General features: G+C 42.6%; 1 protein-coding gene across 12 annotated transcripts in view; it reads right to left on the bottom strand.

Annotated features, from left to right (window-relative positions):
* Positions 1-23,917, bottom strand: part of TIAM2 (TIAM Rac1 associated GEF 2) — a 279,674-nt gene that overhangs the window by 40,917 nt on the left and 214,840 nt on the right. For all 12 annotated transcript variants that reach the window (XM_073219792.1, XM_073219786.1, XM_073219788.1 and 9 more), the window contains 4 exons: positions 22,839-22,943; positions 22,525-22,603; positions 20,351-20,443; positions 19,490-19,753 (listed from right to left, as the gene is read on the bottom strand). In XM_073219792.1, coding sequence (XP_073075893.1) covers positions 19,490-19,753; positions 20,351-20,443; positions 22,525-22,603; positions 22,839-22,943 — 541 coding nt within the window. The remainder of the gene's footprint in view (positions 1-19,489; positions 19,754-20,350; positions 20,444-22,524; positions 22,604-22,838; positions 22,944-23,917) is intronic.

The raw sequence follows: 23,917 nt of genomic DNA, 5'->3' as shown, positions 1-23,917 counted from the left end.
GAGAACGAAGCACGGGGGATGCCAGGACCCTCCCATGTCACCAGGACCTGTATCCCCATCCAAAGTAGTGTGCCTTTTGCTTCCTATCTAGAGGAGAAATGAGAACAACATTGGTCTTGGGAGAACAGCAGACTTGCTTTAGAAAAAAAAAGTGCAGGCCAGTAAAATTTGAATGCTTATTTACAAAGCTGCTTTAAGCAGGCACTGTGCTGACATCCTGTCCTTGGTGCCAAATTCCTACGTATAGCCCCACTTACACTCTGCCCACGACTTGAGCACCAGCTGCTGAAGGGAGTAAATATATCCTTCCCCTCCCAACCAAAAAATTGGCTTCCCACCTTGGGGAGCTTCCTCCCTAGTGACATACGCACTGTTAGGGTGCTTTATCCCCGTCAGGTAACAGGCACGTGCTTCCTGTCACCCCCCCACTGCCCCAATCTCAGCACACTTCGGGACAGACGTGCAGACTTGCTCCAGAAATGTCTTCAGCTAATGACTGCCAATAATGAAAAATATATAACAAAAGTACGAATTCAAGTCAAGACATCTATTTACATCTCGTAAATATACCCTTCCGTCTTTCTCATCTTATTCCTTGTGGAAATTCACACCCTGGGGTGGGGTCTAGCAATGTGAAATATCTCACATCTAGTCTGGCCCGCAAGAGTTCCTACACAGCAACTGAGTGACAGCGCCTCTCCATGCTGAGCCACTGTCACAGGCCCCCCCATTTGGAGCTACTCGTTCAGTTGATTTATTCCTTTATCATTTGGGGGCTGAGCATTGCACGCCCACTGGGTACCAGGTGCCACGTCAGATGCTGCACCTTGGGAGCAGGCTTAGACATCTTTCTCCAAAAACAAACATTTCTGGAGGGTGACGACATACTTGGTAGGCTAACCTGGAAGACACCTGTCTTCCGGCCCTCTGGGTCCTCACAGACAGGGAGGGAAACACGGAGCCCCACGCGGGAGCCGACCCGTAACAGCATCTCCCTGGGTGTGCATCGGTATAGACTCCACCAGTATCACTGTCAGCCAAGCAGCTGGCAACCCCAAATCCTTTGCAATTACAGGGCAAAACCTGTGTTCCAGAAACATCCTGGGTATCACTTAAAAATAGAAGCATCAGGAAATGCCAAAGTTAAGGTTGCTTTGCCCACACAGCTTGTAACGTGAATTCAAAGTTTACATTTACATTATCTCCAAATCCAATTTAGCACAGTTAACATGCAGGAGTGTAGGCTTGGCCATTTATTTTCTCCAGGCAATAAGAAGCAAGCTGTATCCACTGACATGCCCATAGGGGAACTCTTTGGGAATGGCTGGCCCTGGGAAGCCCAGGCGGGGGCTGGGGAGCTCGGTGATGTCCCTGCTGGCCTGCCACCTGCTACTGACTCCTGAGGGGCCCCCACTCTGCCCAGCAGGCAGCCCCGGGGTTTGGCTCCTCTAGCTGGTGCCATCTCATAATCTCCGTCTTGCTGGCTGCCTCCTCACTCAACCAGGTAGCAAGGGAACAGGCGACCAGTTCTTCCCAGTCCCAGGATACCCACCCAGGTAGCAGCCAGCAGAAGCTAGAGAGACCAGGCAGCTTCTGGTTGTAAGGGGGCAGCTGAGGCGCTCTGCCTGCCTGCCTGCCGGAGCCTCCTCCTGGAGACAGAGCTGCTCCTAGAGAGGAGCGGACCGGACCCCCTCCCGGGGTCTCGGAATGCAGCCTGCAAACTCAGAAACAGCAACTACAAGGGGAGTTAGGATGATCTCAGGATGATCTCAGTCCCTGAGGCCCAACACAAGCAACTACATGAGAGAACATTCGTTTTCCCATTCAGTAAAGACTTTCCTAACGAAACCAGTGAAGGTACTCATAGCATCAGGAAAAGCTCTGCCTCGGTTTGTGGATTGAGGATTCATTTGAAGTAGACAAAAGATATGCAATGAGAACGAAAATTACTTTTAAATTAGGCTTTTCATGCTTGAAAGCATACCTCGGAGTATACTGATTCTCAAAAAGCTTTTGGATATATTTTGATATATATATACTTCTACTATTCTGAAATAAAAGTCATTCTTAATGTAATCTCCCTCCATGTATAATTTCACAAAAAGCAATCTAATGCTCTAACAGAAACATGGGGAGAAAAACAAATGGAAGGTAATTTTTAGTGTTTAAAAAATGTGTTTCCATATGGAAATGCTTGGGTGCAACCAGTCTAGGAGGCATTATGCAGCTGCCCATCACAAGGACTACAGAGAGAATCAACCACGGCGAATGTCGGACCCATGCCAGTGTGTCCTGGTGGAAAGTCAATACATACTGGCTGTTGCCGTCAGTCACACCATTTTTCTAATGGGCAAAAACTCTTGAAAAATTTCTGAACAAAAAAAGAAAAAGGAAAAACTTCTCTTGATTTCCTGGATTCAATCCGAGAAAATTCAAAGTACCCCAACAGCTATGGGGAAAAAATAATTTGTGTTCATTGTGCCGGACCTTGTTCTTAGCTCAATGACACACATTTTTCACCTATAAAAATGTCCAGTAAAACCATGTCCCAAACCAAGAAATGCCACTTTCCCCCAATTCATTAAGAAATTCAAAAAAAAAAGACTCTTGAACTTCTAAAGCTGACAGGCAGTGCCCCCTTTGCTGAGAGACACCTCTGCCTCTCTCCATGGCCAGGACATTAACTTCACCTCTGCAAGGGTCAGTGACATCGAAGGATGCAAAATGCACCCACAAGCACCCAGCTCAGATCAGGTGCAAAGCGACTATTAGCTCCCTCTCTTCCTAAAGAAAGATGAAATATGTTCACTAGAGCAACTGAAAAGATCGCATTCAGATAAATAATGTAGCATTATTTCATCGTGACTCTCACCTCAGGTTCACAATGTTTTAGTTGATTAATCATTAACCCTAAGACCCCCGCTGAGGTGAAAACTAGAGAAAGGTGATCATCTGTGAAGACCACTGGAAAAAAAATCTAAAAAAAGAGAATAATATCCAAGAAGATACAAGTAAATAACAACAAATGATTTAATTAAGTTTTCAATAATTCCCTGTGGCAATAGAGTTGTATTACAACTTTAAAGACCTACTGACATCAGACAACATAGTTTGTGTGAATTATGTTCTCAATCTACTGATTTATTCAATTTCTCTATTCAATTTCTCAGAATTCCCGATATGTAATTCCATAAGTGAACAGCTTGTTGAGAATCAATGAATTTTAGACCTGCAAAGAATCTTAGAAATTATCCAATTCAGTTCCTTCCTCTTATGTATCTTTTGTTTTTTGAAAAATGTATGAATGCAGTTTTAAGATAAGGTAGAGATTTTGGTAAATCAAAGCTGCCAGTGGCAGGATGCAGCATTTTATAAATACAACACTGTGATTTCTTTTCCAGTTCTCCAAGCCTGCCTGCTACTATAAAATTCTGCATTAATGCTCACGACAGTTTATCATGGTGCCAAAACACCCTGAGCATTGGGTTCATTTGCACGAAAAAGCTTAAAATCTCTCAACTTTTACATTTAAATTTGCAAACTTTGAATAGCATTGATTATTTTTAGTTAACTCTTATCTCAGATTTCCCTAAGTTTTACTTATGCTTTTACTTAAAAAAATGCAGTGGTCTGTGATATCTTCCATTAATGACCTTTGCTGTGCTCTGTCATCCAGGCACATATTACCCATCATTAGTCAGTGAAACGGAATGAAAATAAAAACATTTGAATGAAATAACAGATGGACTATTCAGTGGAAAAGAGTAACTTTGAGTTGACCACATTCAAAGGCCAGTCAAGTCCTACACTGCACCATTAACAAAGGGATCACCACTAATATCATATACTTCTGCTGTAGATAAAAATTAAGCTACTCTGAAGATATCTAGGACTCTACATTTCTTTACTGCTATTATTCTCGAGTCAACAAAATTCAGGACAGCAGTTTGAATGCCATTGTTAAGCTTGCTGAGAAATGAATTCTACCACAGCATAAATACAATGCCACAAAAAAGTAAATTCCTTAACTCTTCCAAGTCCACTTAACCTGAAGTCACAGTCCAACTGGTGATGTTTTTGACAATGAAAGATCTCTGGTGATAAAGAGAAGTAAATACTGGTAGTAAATTTTTCTTAATAGCACTGGCTGTGATTTGATTGACATACCTTGCAATAAATATCCTCAGCATCTGAAAGAATATTTAGAGAACAGGAATATGGCAGGTGTCTGCAGGGCAGGAATGGGCTGCAGCCACCTCCATGCTGATTACGGCACAATAGAGAAAAAGACCTTCTTAGAAGAGGCGGAAGAGAATTAGGTAGACCCACATCTTCATGCCCCAGGCAGGCCGGGGCTGCGGCTGTGACCCGAGGTGTGTGCCTAGAGCAAACAGTGAAGGCAAAGGGCCTCCCACTGAACCTTATCAGGATCCCTAGAGGAAAAATACAAAGTCCATGGCAAAAGGGAACTTCAGCGAAGGTTTCAGCTCTAACAGAAACTAACCCCGCCTGAGTCAGGTGGACCCAGGTACCACACTTAACTATACTCTGGGGCATATGACAGAGGCCCCTGCATTTCAGACACTGACGTGCCTGAACTTTAATAAAGTAGAAATTAAGTTCAGAACCTATGAACTATACTGAGTTGGACTTCTATTGAAAGACCCTGGGCCGAAACCTGAAAAAAAGAGCACATGAGGTCACACTAGGGGATGTGGTTTGGGAACAGAGGTCACCCTGGATCACACCTCCTCTCTGGAAGCACAGCCGTTCTGTGGGGTTAGTGGAGGATTCCTTCACCATAAGGAGGAGGGAAGCACTGTTTCATGCTGCATCGTGGCGGAACCTAGAAAACATGATGCTAAAGGAAAGAGCAGACACAACAGGCTGCCTATTATACAACCCCACATGCACGAAACATGCGGGGGATGAGGATGACTGCTGGCGAGTGTGGGGTCTCCCTCTGGGGTGATGAAAACCTTCTGAAATTAGTGGTGATGTTTGCACAACTGCATGAATACACTTTAAAATGTTAGAGTAGGCAGTTAGTTAGACATAAGCAGGAGAAAGGGGCCAGCCCATCACCAAGGCAGACTCCTCCCTGGCCAATGCCTAAATCCCCCTTAGTTCCCAGCTCCACAGTCCAGGATGCGCAGCTTACCAGGAGGCCCAGTCAAGGACACCTAGATTGCCAAGAGGCCCAGGACCACAGGGGCTTCCCTGATTACAGGGCATGCACAAGGCCCAAAGACCTTGTCCAAGAGTAACCCGCCTCATTAAAATAACACCTACATCTAAGTAGCACTGCGGTTTGGGCCCCATTGTGGACTTCGTTCAGGTTCTTACTGGTAAGGTGCCTACGCAGTGAGAAAAAGGTTCTGTAACCTAGAGCTGTCAATTAACATGTCAATCAGAGGGCAGGGTTTCTCCCATCTTAAGGAAAATAAAAATCAGCCTGACTCTAATAGCGGGGCTGCCTCTGGCTCCCAGACAGCCTGCTCTCCACCCTTCTTGCAAGTGTACTTTTACTTTGCTTAACAAACTCCCACTGTTTAAAACTGCCCTAAGTCTTTCTCTTGATTGAATTGTTTCCTTCAAGAAGACAAGAATCAGGGAAACACAACATGTTCCACTGGTAACAAAACCATGGATTTGTGCACTTTAAAGGTGAATTTTACGGTATGTGAATTATACTTACATTTTTTAAAAGAAAGTAAGAAGGTCAGTGCAGATCTTACAGGAGTGAAATGAGAGTTACAGTAAAACTACCATACATGGGTTCCAAAGAACCAAGTCACAGAAAATATATGGTCATATTGCTACAGATGAATGAAGTTCAGTGTGAATTATCAGAAGGGGCAACAGAAGAAAGACAATGAAACTATTACTTAACAACTGACCTTTCCCTGAACTGATAATTCCCAAAATGATCAAAAGGCAGTCAATTCCTCCTTGTGGTGCCCAGAGAAGAGCCCAGATAAGAAGAAAAGGGCCATTGTCAGCCCAGCTACATCTACATTTGTTTTACTGCACATTACTATGGGCTTTACTCTATGTTAATAGGGATATTTAAAAGCAACAAAAGTGGTTCAATTCCAGACATTTTCCTGTGTGGAAGGAAAAAAGGTTCTCTCCCTGTCTGCCATGGACCATTGCCTGTCCAAGTCACAAGCAACTTAAATGTGTCTCTGAGCCTTGATTTACCTAGCTGCGAAAGTAAAATGATAATAACACCTCTCTGCTCCCTCAGGGTGACACAAGAGATAATTAATGCTTTCAAGATTCTTCACGATCTTTACATCTGAGACAGCCTGGAGACAGCCTGCTACTATTACGAAGCCTTAACGAACACCTTCTCTACAGCAGTCAAGACCTGACCTCATTTAAAGAAGTGATGAGGTTTGTTGAAAAACCAAATTGGAACGCTTGGTCCATTACTTCGGTGCTCTCACTTCACAAACTTCTATCAGAAATGCACATTGCTATTGTCATTTAAACTGGGGCTTTACTCATAGTAAATAACTGAATTTTAGGGAGAGAAAAAATGCTAAACCATTTTGTCCAGTCCGGTAAGAGGTAAAAAAATAAGAGTTAGTGTAACCTGCCCCCAAGTCAAGCATGAAACCTGAGGCCAGAGTGCAGATCCCCTTGAGACAGGGACCATGGGCTTAGACAGAGTAGGGTGAGGGCCTCTCCGGGAAAAAAGCAAGGCAAGGTATTTACAGTCAGAGCCATGTAACAATGTAAAGTCCCTATCCAAACTCTGTGTTCAGCATTAGGCAAAGTCAAGGCCACACTAATTCTCTAGGGTAAAGATACCAGACTAGGAATACAGACATCTTCAGTGAGATCAGTTAAAGGTCAAAAGGCCAGGAGCAACTTGGCCTGGAGTGTTTGAGTGTTCCGCAAGGGTGTCTCAGCAGAACCCATGACTTCACCGTAAACAGCCCTAGCAGACAGACAATAACCCAGCCCACCTGGAGGGCAGGGCAGGTGGCACAAGTCCACACCCAAACCCTTAATTCCCAAAAATCCTCAACTGCCTATAAATCCCCTAGACAGCACACCACCCCGGGCTCTCTTGTCCCCTCCTGGCGTGAGCCAGAAGCTCTTTCCTCTCACTTTAATTCTAAATAAAAGCCTCTGTCCTGGCTCTCCTACCTTGGGCATTTGCTAAGTTCATTTTTAGACTCCACAAACAAGAACCCCTGTATCACCCTTACTCTAGATCCCCAGTATTTTGTACACGGAATTATGCTCAAATTAAACTGAAAACACACCTCACCGTCAGCACTGACCTATGCTGGAGATACAGAAGTTACTGTTCCTTTCCAGCTGTGGTTTTGGTTTATCTTCCACAATAACCCGCTAACATGGCAGAGTGGTACAGACTTACAATATAAGCTGGTGTGGGTAAAATTGTAATATTTCCAGAATATCTCACCTGGCTTTAGTCCTCAGGGGTGGAGAGAAGTATGACTTTAGTTCATCTGCATATCAATAGACATTCCTCAGGGGTGGAGAACAGTTAATCTCCACATCAATGGATAGTTATCTGGGCAACAGGAAGGCTTATCTGAACCTGAGAGGTGAGGGCAAGTGCTGGTTTTGCTTCTGCTGGAGCAGGGGAGAAAGATGGCTGGGGCCTGCAGTTTTTAAGCAATAAATGGGTTTTAAACTTTATTTCTCCCTTTGACTGATTTTGGTTTTAAAGGTATTTTGCCCCAGGATTTCCTTTCCTCAGAGTTACAGCTGGGCTCTGCATATCCCAGGATATGAAGTTAGACTCTTGGGAGCCTGGGTGTGTGGTTCTCAGCAAGAGCCAGGCCCTGGACCACCCCACAGTTCCTTATGTACACATGCATGTAGAATTTACCTCTGAGAAGGTCTCAGCAGAGCCCCCTTAGAATCAGGTTTATAGGTAGGAAAGCTGGGAAGCTTCAGTGTATGTGCCAAGGACTCTGTTTATTCCCCCAAACCCACTCTTTGGGGATGCTGCCTCCACTTCATGTTCAGAGACTCAACGGAAACTTCTTTCACTTAATAGATATTTTTGTGAAACACCCGCTACTGCCAAGCATTGTGCTGCTGGGTCTCAAACATCTCGGTATTCCTCAAAGTCCCTGTGTTTTCAATCAAGTGGGTTAATTATAGCAAGCACACAGAGTGATACTGCAGAACAAGACATCTCAACTTCCCTATCAGGCACACAGACAAAAGGCTTCCATTGTTCAAAAGAGGAAGAGCCCACAATCCCCCCAAGATGACATGCAGGCAGCCCCTGCTTCCTACAGAACACAATCCCACAAGTTTGCACATTCTGTGAAGACTTCTATTCCCAGGGATCTCAACAAATTATAAAATATTTACTCCTCCCCCTTCATATCTCAGTCTCCTCCTCCTCCCCCAGGGGACACACATCCGCCTGATGCAGCTCCAAGGCCTCCCACAGGGGCTCCCAGCTCCCCGGGCACTGTGAGGCTTCCCTGGAAACCCCAGGCCCCAAGAAGAGCCTGTCAGGAGACTCTGGGAGGAAGGGGCAGCCTGTAAACTGTCGCAGGTGGTACAGAGCATCTGCTCACCCTCCAGGGGCAACTGGTCAGGACTCCTTACGGAAGACACAGACTAATTTTGCTAACAATTTCATATGACTTTTTTCGAATAAGTTTTCCCAGAGCTACTAACAAGTAACAAAATTGGATAGTTTGTACTTTGTCACACTTCCCCAAACATGTTAAAGGTGTCAGTGGCCCGAAAGGATAAAAGGGAAAGGGTTTACATGGGAATGGACAATTCATAAATCAGAGTTGAATAGTGTAGAATCAGAAATGAATGTATAAGATGCCGTAAATCACAACTAAATTGTTTGAAATGAAAGGAACTAATTTGCCACTCCTGCATTTCAAACTTTACCGACTGTCTTCTATAAACAATCGTTTTGCCTTGACTTCTGGTGGAAGATCTTTAAAGTAGACAAGTTGTCATTTAAATATGGTCCCTTTTCCTTTTTGTTGTTAATTTTGATGACTTCTGTGGGATTTTATGGATGGCTTTCATAAAAGCCCCTTTAAAACCATTTTGAAATAGAATTTAAAGCCATTTGGGCTAGAATACAGAGACCTAGCACAAGGTGTTCTGAAATGGACTCCTGGTCTTCCCTGGACTGCTCCGTGGACAGCTTCCCCTTCTCGGCTAATGGCACCTCCATCCTCCCAGTCACTCGGGCCAAACGTCAAACCATCCTTGCGTCCTCTCCTCACTCCCCACTCCGCACCTCTGAGCAAGTTCGGTTGCCGCGACCCCTACTATACTCCTGAGAGCAAAGCCACCTTCTCCATCTCCCAGACACTGCAAAAGCCCCCACCTGCCCCTCAGTCTCTGCAATCTAGTTTCAAAGTGGGATATTTCAAAACACTGGTCAGATCATGTCACTTTTCTGTCAAAAATATGGGATGAGCCCTCATTTCCTTCCGAGTAAACACCAGACCTTGAACTGTTGAGTAAAGTCCTTCCTGAACTGACCTCGTATGTCCTCTGGAACCTCCCTTCCCACAGCTCCCCACTTCCTTACCCCTCTCCAGGCACACTGGACTATTTGCTGACACGGAAACATGCCACGTACATCTCCAGCTCAGGGCACTGAGCCTGTTTCCTGAGCCTGGAAAGCTTTCCTTCCGGATGCCCCCAGGGCTCCAGCCCTGTCTTCAAGCCTTTGCTCTGGTGCCCCCATCTTACTGACAACTGTCAGTGCCCTATTTACAACTGCACCCTAACCACTTCTACTCAAATCTTTTTATTTTCTATTGCACTTATCACTTGTTAAGATACAATATAATTTACTTAGTCTTGTTTATGAGCTATTTTCCTGCACTAAAATACAAGTTCCACGGGGACTAGGCATGTTTAACCTGTTGTTTACACTGCTGTATCTCTAGCACTCCTAAAACAGGGCCTGACACACAGAGGCAATCACTAAATATCAGTGAGTAAATAGAAGGAAAAAATAATTCTTTATCTGGAGACCACTAGCTTCTCAGCAAGATGTGAGGGCACTCTTCATGAGTAATGAGTACACCATGGCCAGGGAGGGAGGGGGTAGAAAACTGCAGGTCTCATTTCATGGACTAATTTAAGTGTCTGACTTCAGGATTAAGATTAAAATGAAGTACACCAGTTCACTTCCCCACTTCAAGGAGAAAAAAATTTCTCAAGATCAATTTTTGACCTCAATTTCAATCTCCTAAACAAAGCCATGATTCCCATCTTGGCTACAAGTTTTATTTTCCACATTTTAAACAAACTACATTTTAGATACACTGTAAGCATTAGCAACTTGTTGAAAAATAAAGTTAATCCTGGAAATGGAAGACTTGGGGGTATTTTTTTTAAAGCTTAAGTCCTATCATTCCTGTATCCTTTATTCATTTATTTATACATTCACACAAATATTTATTGACTGGCTCTACTTATGTGTCCGGTGATTTACTGGTGATAAAATACAAGTAAGACGGAGATGCTGCACTGAGCGAGGATCCGCACTGCTCTGACGGAGGGATGCAGAGGCCCCGTCCTGCCAGCGCACTGCCACCCACCTCCCCGCCCAGTCCAGCCGCGTCCATGCCTCACCACCTCTCCACAAGGCCATCAGCAGCTTCAGTGCCCCTGCTCCCTCCCGCGCGGGTCCTCATCACCCAAACTCCTCGGCCCGGCCCACGAGACCCTCTGTGCCCTGGCCCTCACTCATCCGTCCAGTCTTACCCTCTCTATCTTCCCTGCCTGTGCCTTACCCCGAGGTACTCACACATCTCCCCACAGCAAGACGGTGCCACCCCCAACTTCTGCTTTCTTCAAGGTTTACGTCTGAAGGGAAACCTCCCCTTGAAAGTGGCTCTGATAACCTGGAATGTGAGTTTCCTGCTCCTTAGGAACTATCATAGCGCTTCCCCAAGTGTGGTCTGTAGACTCCTGGGGCCACTGAGACCCTCTCAAGGGGTCTGCAAGTTCAAAATTATTTTCATAATAACACTACATGTCATTTACCTTTCTTTCTCTCAGGACATCTGCACTGATGGTGCAAGACAATGGTGGGCAGGTCTGCCGGCATCGTAGCCCACCTGGAGGCGCAGTGCTAGCTGTCACTCGTCATCAATTCTGCATCACCATATGCTTTAATCAAGAAATACACAGGTCCACTTGGGAATGTCTTCAATGAGGCAGCAAAATGAGAGATTTTTTAAAATTTCAATCCTGGGGAACACATTCAGGAAGTACCCATACAGCTCTCCTACAACAGCTGTTTCAAGAAAATGCACTTACATGATTGTGTTGCAAGCTGAATTAGCTGCTTTATTCACAAAACACAACTTTTACCTGCATAACAACTGACAGAAACATTTTCTTGAAAATGCACAAAGGGAGCCTCTCAAGCTGCACTAAAAGTAAACAAACAAACAAAAAAAACACTGACAGTGTTTGTAGATATAACTCAAACTGTCCAGCAAAAAAGTCAAATCTTGGAAAACTTGAGCTTGGCAGCTTCCCAAGAGTTCAAAACTTTTCTTATGAGATTAGTGGTGATACTAAGAAATGTGACTTTAATGTCGTATAATGAAATGCCCATATTTGAAAGATCTGCATAATCTAGTGACCTAATATTTTCCAACCAACCATTGCATGTTACAAAATAATATATACATAAAAGATCCAAAGTGCTAGATAGGCCAGTGGATTTTAATGTGACCAAGTACGAAAAGTCCACCAATAAATGTTTCAGATTCCACATTGCAACAAACCGTAAAGGCACTCCCACTGTTGAGTTTTGGTGTAATATTAAAGAATATCCACAATTATCTAAAAAGGTTATTAAAATAGTCCCCTTTTGCAACTATGTATCTACATGAGGTTGGATTTTCTTCACATCACTTCCGCCAAAACAATACATTGCAACAGACTGAATGCAGAGCTGATATGAAAATCTAGGTGTCTTCTATTAAGACACATATTAAAAAGATTTGCAAAAATGCAAAACAATGCTATTCTGATTGTTTTTTTGGGGGGGAGGTGTTTAAAGAACTGGTTTGTTAAAAATATGCTCATTGTGTTAAAGTGGATCCATTACAGTTGCATTACAATAAGTTTTAATAGTTAATTTCTTTTTAACTTCTCAGTTTAAATTTCTAGTATAGTAAATATTGATAGCTGCAACTCACATAACTAAAGCTCTTTGGGGTCCCTGATCACTTCTTACGTTACAGGATCTGGAGTCCAATAAGTTTAGCAGCTGTGGAACTAGGCCAACCATGATGGTGGATTGTGATCCTTGCCCGTGCACACATCTGTCACCACCTGCAACCCAGCCACTAGCAGCACCCTGAAGGGAGGTGAGGAGCTGTGGCTCTTTATTTTTGCACCTTTGCCAACAAACAGTGCTTGGCACATAAGCACAAATGTATTGTCTGGAAGTTCTGGGGGTCAGAAGACTAACAAAGGTCAGCAGGACTGAACGCCGTCTGGAGGACCTAGGAGAGAACCTATTTCCATATTTTTCCAACTTCTGGGAGCTGCCCATATACCTTGGCTCACAGGCCCACATTGCTCCCATCTCTGCTGACCTTGTCACATCTGCTCAGGTTCTGAATTTCTCGCCTTTGTCCTATAAAGACCTGGTGATTACACTGGGTCCACCCAGATAATCCCAAATATCATCACTATCTCAAGATCCTTAACCTAATCGCATCTTTACACTCCCTTCTGCTATATTCTGTTCTAGCTCCATTCCCTCCTTTCTGCCATATTCACAGGTTCCAAGGATGAGGCATCCATGGGGGCCATAGTCTGCCTGTACCACAGGTGTCTGTGTTAGGCGATGATGCTGTAAAAACAAAGCAGAAAAATACCCCACCATTTTCCCCAACATTTAAGAGTCTCCAGACCAGGAAGAGAAAGAAAAGAAGAATAATGATTACCTCTGGGAAAGAAACTGGGTGGCCAAGGCCAGCAGAGGAGAAATTTATCTATTTTGTTAACAAACACTTATATCACTTTTACTGTACCAGTCATGATCTATTTTTCCAAATATTAGCTCATTAACCCCATGAAAACCCTAGACTATTTTACAGTTGCAAAAACTAAGAGAGGCTAAGCAACTTGCCCAGCCAAGGTCACACAGCTGGTAAGTGGGCAAGCTGGGAGCCGGGACTTGAACCCAGGTTGCCTGGCTTGTGTCCATGGCTTAAACACTTCACTATATAGCTTAGGGGGACTTACCCATCACTGTTTAACCCTCTACACTGCTAGACTGTCATCGTGCACATGTATTACCCATCCAAAATATTAAAGACAGTCACAATATAGCTGTCCATAGAAGTGAGAGCTAATAAGGAGATGCCCAGCCTTGGCCCTTCCTGATGGTCTCAATCCCTTCATAGGGAGGAATAAAGTCAGGAAGATCATTCGTTTTTAAACCCATTACAAAAGAAGGGGAGCAAAAATGAAGAAGCAAACAAGCATCATTTGGCAGCCGGTACCTGTAACATCCACAGGAACAGACAGATCTTTTTTTTTTTTTTTTATGTGACAGGCTAAAAAGTTTCCTCTTTCCAACAATGGCTGATAGTTTCCCTGGCCTATTTCCTTACAGTGATCTGGCTCCTTTTGCACGCACAGGAGACTATATCTGGACCAGTCATCCCAAACTCTCAAGTGGCTATTAAAAGTGACACATCCAACAGACATTTCACAGTATTCTTCAGAGAAATTCTGTAGATTTGCACCAAGTTGCATTTAATGTCAGGTGGCCTAAACCACCTAAAGGCGACCTGTAAGGACCACACTATTAGTGGATACATCTGCACAGTTCTGAAGCTCACTGAGGGGCACCTACATGATTCATTTATTTATTCTTTCCCCAAAAACATTTGAGTATTTATTTTACAAGGGACTTATGGTCATCAAAAACAACGATACTTTAAGACCCAATGGAATGAAGTTTGAGTACTGGAATACGAAAACTGATACGTAGGGGGAAAAGTATCTACCTGGAAGCATTTCCAGCCACACTCCAGTGGTCATTAAATGACCAGGCAAATCCTCTGTATTTTATATAAGACAGGGGAAAATAATTCAGTACTCACTAGTTTATGCCATAATGGGTTATAAATTCCTGGATTCAGGGTTCTCTAGAGTCTGGCCCCAAAAGATTTTCTGATTTTATTTTCTGTTCACGTACTACCCAGGTGACTTCCGTTTTCTGCATGTGTCCCAAATTGCATGCTCCATGTGACATGCCCTCCTGCCCCCCATCACACACCTCCCCACCCATTACCTGTCCGTCTGCAATGCTAAGATCAAATGCTAAGCTTCCTCTGATTTCCGTGCCTCCATTGTGGACCCCTTGCTCAAAATAAACAGAACAATCCATCGGAATTCTACTCTGAGCTAGACCTCTAATTCTCTTTACGGAAAGGTTTTTAACTGAGAATTATCTCTTACATGTGCTTTTACTTTTTCTATTCAACTTAAGGGTGGAAAATAATGTCTAATTCACCTTTATGGTCTCGTAACATTTAGTCGTTATTTTTATTTGTTAAATAAACAAGTAAATAAATGAATGAATGAGAAAAAGAGAACCAAATTCCCCAACAACACTTTTCTAAGGGAATTAGTACCCAAGGACCTTCATTCTCCCCACCCCAACTGCAAACTGCTAACAAAAAACCACACACTCATGGATGAAACTGAAATCTGCCTTCAGTACTGTTATAAGAAACTAACAATTCTGAGACCAAAGTTCTCTGTGTCTTGGTAAAACCAGTATTTCCCACTCAGACTTTTTTTTTCTTAAGTTTTAAATGCCTCAACCATCTTTAGGAACTCTAATAAGTTTTTACATGTGGGGACCTGGAGTGGCAATCAGAGAAACTCTGTCAGAGCAGCTTCGCATACAAACAGCATTCTCTGAGCTAAATGCTGTCAGTCACCCTAAAGGGGGCCGTGGGGGCTGGGATGCTCTTGCTCTCATGAACAGGAAATGAATGGGTTCCCCACATCGGAGCTGGCTCTGCGATTCTTCCCCTGGTGAAAAGCTGTATAAGGGACATACACATTCCCAGGAACAATTCATTCCAAAAAGTAAATTTGCACCTAAGTGGCTTATGGTAGCCTGAGGCTCTACACTCCTCATACATTAGTTTTAAAAGGGGGTGATTCAAAGTGGGGTGGGGAATTAAAAAAATAACTCCAGGCTGCAATTACCTTTATCGTCTGTAAGCATTTGCTGGGCTGATGCTGTCTAAACGGGAGCGGGAACATAAATCTTTTCTATTTTGGCTCCTGTTAAATATACCCCCACCCCAACATGCAGTATTAATAGCTGTTTATAGCTAGAGAATATATTAATGTCACAACAATTTCAGTGTTTACATAAAGACTTTGTTCAGGAACCAATGAGACACTCTTAAAAGCTGTTGAAAGTTTTCAAAAGATGGCATACACCAGAAAAGGGAGTTACAACATAAATCACAAAACAGCATTAACAAGAATCCAGTATAAACAGGGCTGGTGTGTCCAATCCCTTCAATGGCAGCCTTGTTGGCCAAAAATAACCACAGCCTCTTTGGGGGATTCCAGCAGTAAAATTAATTCTCTCTATGGAGAGTCTTTACAGATAATATTTCTGCTCAAATCAAATACAGCTGATAGATATTTCATCTCTTTCTAGTGCAGATAACTAGAACATGAATTGAAATAGTTAGAGGCAAGAACCAAATGTTCATTTATTCCTAAGGAACCAAAAAAACTTAATATTGAACATTCATCAATTCTCCATGCATTCCTGACTGTTTGCAAAGTCGGTGGCTGTTGGAATGTTTTGCTTTTCAGTGCACTCAGTCTGCTGAATGGGACAGCGTTTCCTGAGGGCGGGCTGAGGACAGGTGAGGTGAGCTAACAAGCCCACCTGCAGCACTCTGAGCACATGGGACAGTGGTGGAGGCTTGGGCATGTGATTCCTGGCTGGGAATGCAACACACAAGCACAACAGCTGTCATTTGCTGAGGGCTTTACACATAGTATCTCATTTACTCCTCAAACCTTGGCACAGAGGGTACAGGAAAGGGTAGGTCCTGCCTCTCAGGTTTAGACCCACCTCCTTTAGATTAGTGGCCCTGGGCAGCATGAGGGAGCCCAGGTCAACAATGGAGCCGCATTACTTCCACTCTCCTGAAGGGGGCCCTCTGACGGCAGGACCCGGGGATTTGAATTTTCACAAGCTCATCAGGTGGAGTCTTAAGCACTATGACATTTGAGAACTATTTCCCCAAACACTACGCATACCAATGAGGATGTATGCCAGTAGGATGCGTCCTTTCTAGAAAGGCAAGCCACAATCATTCCCCCTGGCTCCTTGGGATCTGTCACTGTTACCAACACTTCTTTCAGTCAGATACATAAATAATAAGAGGTGTGTTGTTTCCCCAAACCTGATAAAGACAATAAGGCTAACTAACAGAAATTTCTGGATACCTGACCAAAGCCAAAAGATGACAAAAAGCCCTGACCTCTGGCCTCACTTATTCCCAGGGTCTTGTACATTTTAAGCACACCATAGGGGGTCAGTAAATATTCAACTGGGATAGTTAGGACATGCCCCAAACAACGGCTGGCGGCTTCTTCTTCCACCTTCTGATGTTCTTAGCATTTCGATTAAAGAAGCAGGTCTTCCTTCCCGGAGAGCCAGCGGTTGGGCTTTTATCTCCAGGCAGAGGGAGGGCTCCTCCGGAGAGCAGACCGAGGCCCTCCTTCCTCCCAAGCACCAGGTCGCCCTCTGGCAATGCCGAGGCACCGTGACCTCGAGGGAAAGGAGACCCTGCAATGGCTACTCCTGAGTGTGACTCAAAGTTGTAGGAAAACACTGTTTTTCAAAGCTATTTAAATTATCTTCTTTGCATAATTTTATTTGGGGGGAGCAAGAAAATGAGACTACCATTTTCTAATTCAATCCCCAAGCAAATCAAGGTAATTTTTAACATTAAGCTGCTCAGGTAAGAGAAGTGGAGAATCACATTTTCAGAAGTCCATGTAAGGCGCGCCTCACTGGCTATTGAAGATGCTGACTGCCTCAACCTCACAGGAAGGTCCTAGGGCAGGAGGTGGAAGGCTTACCCTCCACATCAGAATTCTTCTGCTGGGCTCCCCCAGGGGCAGTGTCTAGGCCCAGGACAGGAGGACAGAAGTTTGCTGGAAGATGATCCCAAGAAGCCCAAGGGAGGCAATATGGAAGGTGAGAAGAGGAGGGTACAAAGCCCAGAAAAGGTGTGAAAACGAGGTTGCCACGGAGCCCAATCTCCAGGGGCCACCTGAAGAGCTGGGTGCACACCTCTGATTTCTCTCTGCAGGGGATGAGCACACTAAAGTGTTACCTGCCAATGTCCTGCTGCCCCCTGCCCCCCGCCTCCCCCACCACCAATTGAGGGCTGGGTGCAAGGTCTGTGAAGGGCAGGACAGGACTCCAACCCAGGTGTGACTCAAAACCTCCATGCTTGTCGCCACCCTGCCCCATTTCCACAGACGCAGGCTTCTCATGGAATCCTGATATTATGCCCAAATGAGAGCTCACTCTTTTTTCTCTTTTCTCTTTCAATTTCTCACCTACCCATCTTTTACTTTTTTTTTCCCCCAACTTTACAAATGGACAGACTTCCTTCTGAGATGGCCACTCCCAGGCATTTACCTTCCTTCATAAGCTATATGAATATACACATTCTACTTTGCCAGGTGTTTGGGGAAGCAGTCCTTAGTTGTAGTTTTGTTTCCAGCATAAGCACAATACCACAGAACGGCAAAGGGGACAGGCAGGACAACCAGGACACGCAGGTGGCGGTGCCCTCCCTGGGGGGACGATCCACACTGCAGGGCGCGCCATCTCACCAGAAAACCAGGGAGCGGCCAGCGGCTCTCCTGCCTGGTGGTAAAGCTCCATCTGCGAAGGACACTGCACCTGGGGGGTACCTCTGGGAAGACCAGTTTGGAGAAGCACTTCCCAGGCTGACTAGCTCTGTACTCAAACATCGGTATTCCTCGGGTAAGTCACAAAGGGTGAGACCATTAGAATGGTTCCCTAGGATGAATAATGTAATAGCTACCAAACATACCCAGGATTTTGTCTTCTGTCTTCTTCCCCCACCTCAAAACAAAAGTGGTCAACAAGCTTAACTGACCTCTTGATCCCTACTATTAGAAAAGGTAAATTTTCCACTTCTGCTGCTTTCTATAGAAATTAATTCCTGCAAGTACTAAAGGTGTTATAGACTCAGCAATGACTTCTGATTATGATGAAACACATAGAGATAACAGGCACTACCTGAATCCCTCAAGTATAATGAATCCAGCAAACGGATGCAGGCATGTGTGAATGAATACTCAAGCCGCCTGCAGCAGCCCAGAGTAGCTGAATGATGGCCCCACTATAACCAAGTAATTAATTAGTTCCATCATAATTTTGGTTTTATGACACTCACTTTTATATGCCAATAGTCAATTTAATTTTAAATTGGAGTGAAGCCCCAAGAGAGGGGGAGAAAGCACTATGTACCTTATTGAACCATAAATCTTACAGCCTGATTTTTAATTCTAAAAATGACCTAATAAACTTGCTTTGTAATTAAATCTATCTCAACAACTTCTCTTTTTGTGTTTTTCATTAATTTTTGGTAATCATGCAGTGATTTCTATTGGAAATGGGTTATCATTGTAATTAAGCATAAAAACTACTTTATGTGCTTAGAACATAAGACCCTATGCTTAGTCCCCTATGATGGCTTGACCAATTTCCTCCAGGATTACAAAAGTATTAGCTGGATCCTCTAATTTACTTGACTAAAATTTATGAAATATACATAAATGTTAAGCTCAGTAATGCAAAGTTTCAAGTGACTTCCTCATACAGAAATTTTACCTTTTGAAAAAATAAACTGGCATACAATCTTTCATCTTTAGGTCTTTACAAAATTTTTAAATTCAGGACCTACACAAAATTTTGCAGTTTACTGAGAAAGCAGTACTAAACAAAAGAGGTGAAGAACTGAACTGTATCAACTATTACAAGAACACAATAGATGTCTGCAAAATGTTTTTGCATTGGACTGACCTGAATAGAAAATCAACTTTGGCATTTATGTTGCCTTTCATCCACATTCAATCACAAAGCAATTACAATACTAAATATCATGGGTGATTTTTAAAGATCCTACAAATTTAAAGAAGGTTATTTTGTACAAAATAATTATTTTCTATTTGCATGAAAATGCTGTAATTATGAAAATGCACAGAATTTTGATCAAATCTACTTGGTTGGCATCTGTGTTCTTCTCCTAATACATGAGAAAACATTCTTTGAACAGCTTAAATAATCTAAGTTTGCAAGCAAAATTACAGCCTAAAAATATTAGCTGTCGGTACCAGTCATTAGAGGGAAGAAAGAGCAAAGCCTTACCATTTGCTGTATTCTTTTTAAAGTTATCCAGGAATTCCTCCAGAAGCTCAGACTGGTTAGGAGGGGGCAGCAGAGTCTTCCGGTCCCTGGAGAACAGGTCGCTGTCTGACCAGGAAGAACACAGGGTTCCTTTGGTGTCCGGTGGCCGGGCAATCAGAGTGAGTCCAACACTCTTCTCAGAAAACAGGGCCTCCATCTGCTTAAGGTCAAGATCAGACACGGCTTCCCCATTTAAGGTCATGATTTCATTGCCCTTTCTCAGCCCTGAGAATAATTAAGGGTAAATAGAGGAAGGAAAAAGAAAGAGAGATTACTGAGGGTAATGTTCTAATGTGAAGATGAAAGTAAGTTGCAAACTCAAGCCCTGTACTCCTAAGGGCTCTTCTGTCGGACACCTCCAAGAAAGCGCCCAAAGGTATGGCAGCCAGACTGCAACAAATGTCAGCTCTGCCAAGGCTAGTATTAGAAAGGATAGTTGGAAAGGGAAACCACCTGTGTCACTCCAATTAATTGTTCCTCTATTTATCTGATGCTAAATGCCCCAGGAAATAACATTTGTTTATCTGTGTCTGCCTGCCTGTCTGATTCTCACATTCTCCTTCTCCATCCATCTGTACTTATGCATGTATTCTTTCTCTGTGTATACACATCCTCTGTTTCAAAATACACAAGAAATCATTCTCCTTCCCTCCCTCTCTATATATGCATATGCACTTTCAATTAAACTAGTAAGTTTACTTTCTTTAAAATCATGGGAGAAACCATTTTCTGATAAAACTGTAAGAAGAAAATTTCACTAGCCAGACTTGATACCGTAGTTTTGAATTAAGAGAGAACAGAGACTCCCTGTTCCACACGGACCTTCCCCATATGCCAAGCCATCAGGGAGAACATCACTTATAAACATGCGGCTGAGATGCTGATGCTCGTCCACCTGTGCTGTCACTGCAAACCCTGCGAATTAAAATAAAAGGAAAAACAAGTTCAGCATGAGCTCATTTCTCCAACTCAATCAGCAGTATAACCTTGAATACCTATGCTCCTAAGTATGTATTCTGAGGAAGTCTCGATCACAACTGTTCTGAAAGCATAGCTATCTAGCAGCGGCAGAAAAAGATGAACCTGTCAGACCTAAAAGTTAAGACCTATGAGTACACAGCCTTATTTAAAAATTGACATGTTATACCCACGCTTAGAGCAGCATTATTCACAATCACCAAAAGGTGGGAGCAACCTGACTGTCCATTGACAAATGGATAAACAAAGTGTGGTAAAAACATACAACGGAATATTATTCCACACATAAAAAGGAAATTCTGACCCCTGCTGCAGCACAGACCTTGAGCACATAGACCTGTGTGAAATAAGCCAGTCACAAAATGACAAATACTGTATGACTTCACTTATAAGAGGTATTTAAAGCAGTCCAATTCATAGACACAGAAACAAGAAGGGCAGTTACAGGGGCTGGAGGGGAGGAATGGTGAATTGCTGTTGTAGTAGGTACAGAGCTCCAGTTTTGCAAGATAAAAACAGCTGCAGATGGTGTTCACTGTGGCACAGTTACGTGAATGCATGTAATGTCACTGTGCTGGCATTTATAACCAGTCTTAATAATGGTCATAATGGTAAACCTTATGTATATTTTACCCAATTTCATTTTTTTTGAAATTTCTTAAAAGTTGAAACCAAAACACACTCTTACTGAAGTTAATTCAGTTCAATACATAATATTTGTTTAAAAAAAAACTCTACATCGAGTTAGGCAGCTTAAGTAGGTAGAAAAATGCTTGGATATGGACCACACCCTAAATATGACTGTGTGAAACAGGGGAAGATTTCCCTGCTCTAAAGCATCTCCCTGACTCGGAGAGCAGCCCCCTCTGATCCCACTACTGGGAGCATGGCTCTGGGTGTTGGTCCCATAACACTGGGAGTTCTTTGGCAACAGAAGGGATGTCGCATTCCCCATTTCCTCTGTGCCTCGGGCACAGCCTGGCAGATTGTGGTCACCAAAAAGTATCTTTGTAAATGTCTTGATTCAGTCCCTTTGTCATCCAAATTCAAAGTCATACAAATTCCACAAACAGTGATGGTGGAAAGTAGAATAAGGCAGGTAGAAACATAGAATGCTGAGGTTTCCAGAGGAAAGACCAACATAACATTTGGGTCAAAACAAATTATGTAGATTAAGCAACAAAGAATATGTCAATTATATCAATAAAAAGAAAAAAAATCATAAAAGGCTAATTTTCACATAAACAATGACTAGAATCTGATCAGCCAGAGCCCTTTTAAGGGAAATGATAACATCAATATATTTAACAAGATAAGAAATAATCTTTCAATGGAGATATGTATTGACCATTATCTAATTAGTGAGTCCCTAGGGTAAAAGACAGAATAAAAGAGAGAAAGGAACTTTAAGACATGGACACAGTCTACAAAGAGCTCAAAGCCAAGGTTAAATATGTACAAACAGAAATGCAAGCATTAAATACCCTAAAGTGATTTGGGTAATACTCTTAATTGTTGAAGTGAAGCTAAAGCAGTCAGGTAAGGATTCCTTAAGTAAGTTAGACCTTTAATTAGTTCTTGCAGAGCTTGTGGGATTTACACACTGGGAAAGACCGACTGGGGGTGGGGGAAGTAGTGAATGGCGGCCTTCTAGACAGGTGAAAACTAAGAGCAAAGATACTGAATGAAAAGAAGTGCCACATGGGTCATGAGTTACTCAGCCTAGAACAGCACCCAGCACACAGTAAACGCTCTCATCATCACCAACATTTCAAATTTCTCATCACTTGTATACTCAAGTCTTTTTAATTATTTGGCATTTCCCTAATATGAATACATATCTCTGCAGCCTACTAATATAAACACATAGAAAGGAAGGAAGAAAAAGAAGTTCAGAAATTAATTCATAGTTTCTGAAATGTAAAGGTAAAGAAAAAAACATTAGGTGCGAAGATACAAGGGTTGACGAGGCACAGGCGGATGCCACAGCTCCCTGACAGGGTGTTCCTCGTGCTCACCAAAGTCAGACACGGGCCCAGTCTTTGTGAGCTGCACGTCGTAAATGTTTAGCGGGACAACTTCTATTTCATCGTAAACCTGCAAAAGGTAAAAACAACAAAATCAGAGGATTGGATGTCATGGTTATCTTGGAAATTTATTTTTACTGTTCCCAAACCAGATGCCAGATTCCAACAGAATTTTCCCCCAAAATCACATCATTTTAAATGCATCATTTCATTAATACAAAATTTAATTTATGTAAAAGCGTATTTTTAAACCGAGAGGCCACAGGTGTGATTCAAATTCCCTCCGAAAGCTCCTGCACACTTGCCAGTTCTTGCACATATTCATAAGGTGCAGGAATCCAGCGCTTGATGTTTTCATCTACTAATCTCTGAAGTTGTAGGCCATAGTGGCTGGGTTCCAACTGCCTCATCTATAAGGAAAAGGACAGTTATTCAGATTTTAAATGTTCTCTCTCAATTCATCATGTTTCATTAAAAACTGAAAACTTCTAAAAGGAATACGTGTTTGATTTGCGGAGCTTAACTCTGTATTAGCTGAAATTTGTGCAAAAAAAGAAAGAAGAACAAATAATTATTTTTAAGGTTTTCTGTAAATATACTGCTTGTCACTAAAAGCAGATGTATTTTTAAGAGGTCAGGGTAGTTTATATCTGATAGCAGAATATATCTTCACATCTCAGCAAATGTCAAATATTGTTGTACCTGACTTTAAGCTGTTTCCTATTACTAAAGTAGAGAAATTTGTGAAATGTGAACAATCTCATATTTTACAGACTACAGAGTTAGGAATTTCCTACTCCAAGAAGTGGTCAAAAGGAAAATGTATACACATACATACACACACTCTAATATTCTCTCTCTCATAAAAACACACACATTTACAAAAGTGAGAAATTACCTCAGGTTTATTCTAATGCACCCACTTCTTCTGACATCCTCTATCTCTTAGAAAACTATCAATTAAATAACTGGTATCATTGGAATATAACAATATTGTTGCCTGTCTGGATAAAAACTTTACATAATGGAGTAAAAGGAAATTAAATTCGTAAGAATATAAGCTACGTGGATAAATGTCTAGTATCCTAAAGTTTAAGTCAAAGTGACAAAGGAGGACTAAAACTAAAGATTATATACATGTATTAAAAGTACATGATAAAGGTTACCAAACTCTTTGTCTTTCTTTTTAACCATTTCATATACCTGATTGCATTTTGTCTGAAAACTAAAAAACATTTAAGCTCTCCTATGCCACCTGGTGGTCTAAAAACATCTGCTCTGATGTTGCTGCGTCTACTTCATCTACCTCAGTAGGCTTTAAGACTTAAAACGCCCTTTTAAGAAATAAAACCCAGTTTGAATAATGAATAAATCATCATCTCAT

This window comes from Manis javanica, chromosome 13 (assembly GCF_040802235.1).
Source record: "Manis javanica isolate MJ-LG chromosome 13, MJ_LKY, whole genome shotgun sequence".
NCBI classification, from domain to species: Eukaryota; Metazoa; Chordata; class Mammalia; order Pholidota; family Manidae; genus Manis; species Manis javanica.
The sequence above is the reverse complement of the archived record's forward strand: the minus strand, read 5'-3'. Positions and strand labels throughout refer to the sequence as shown.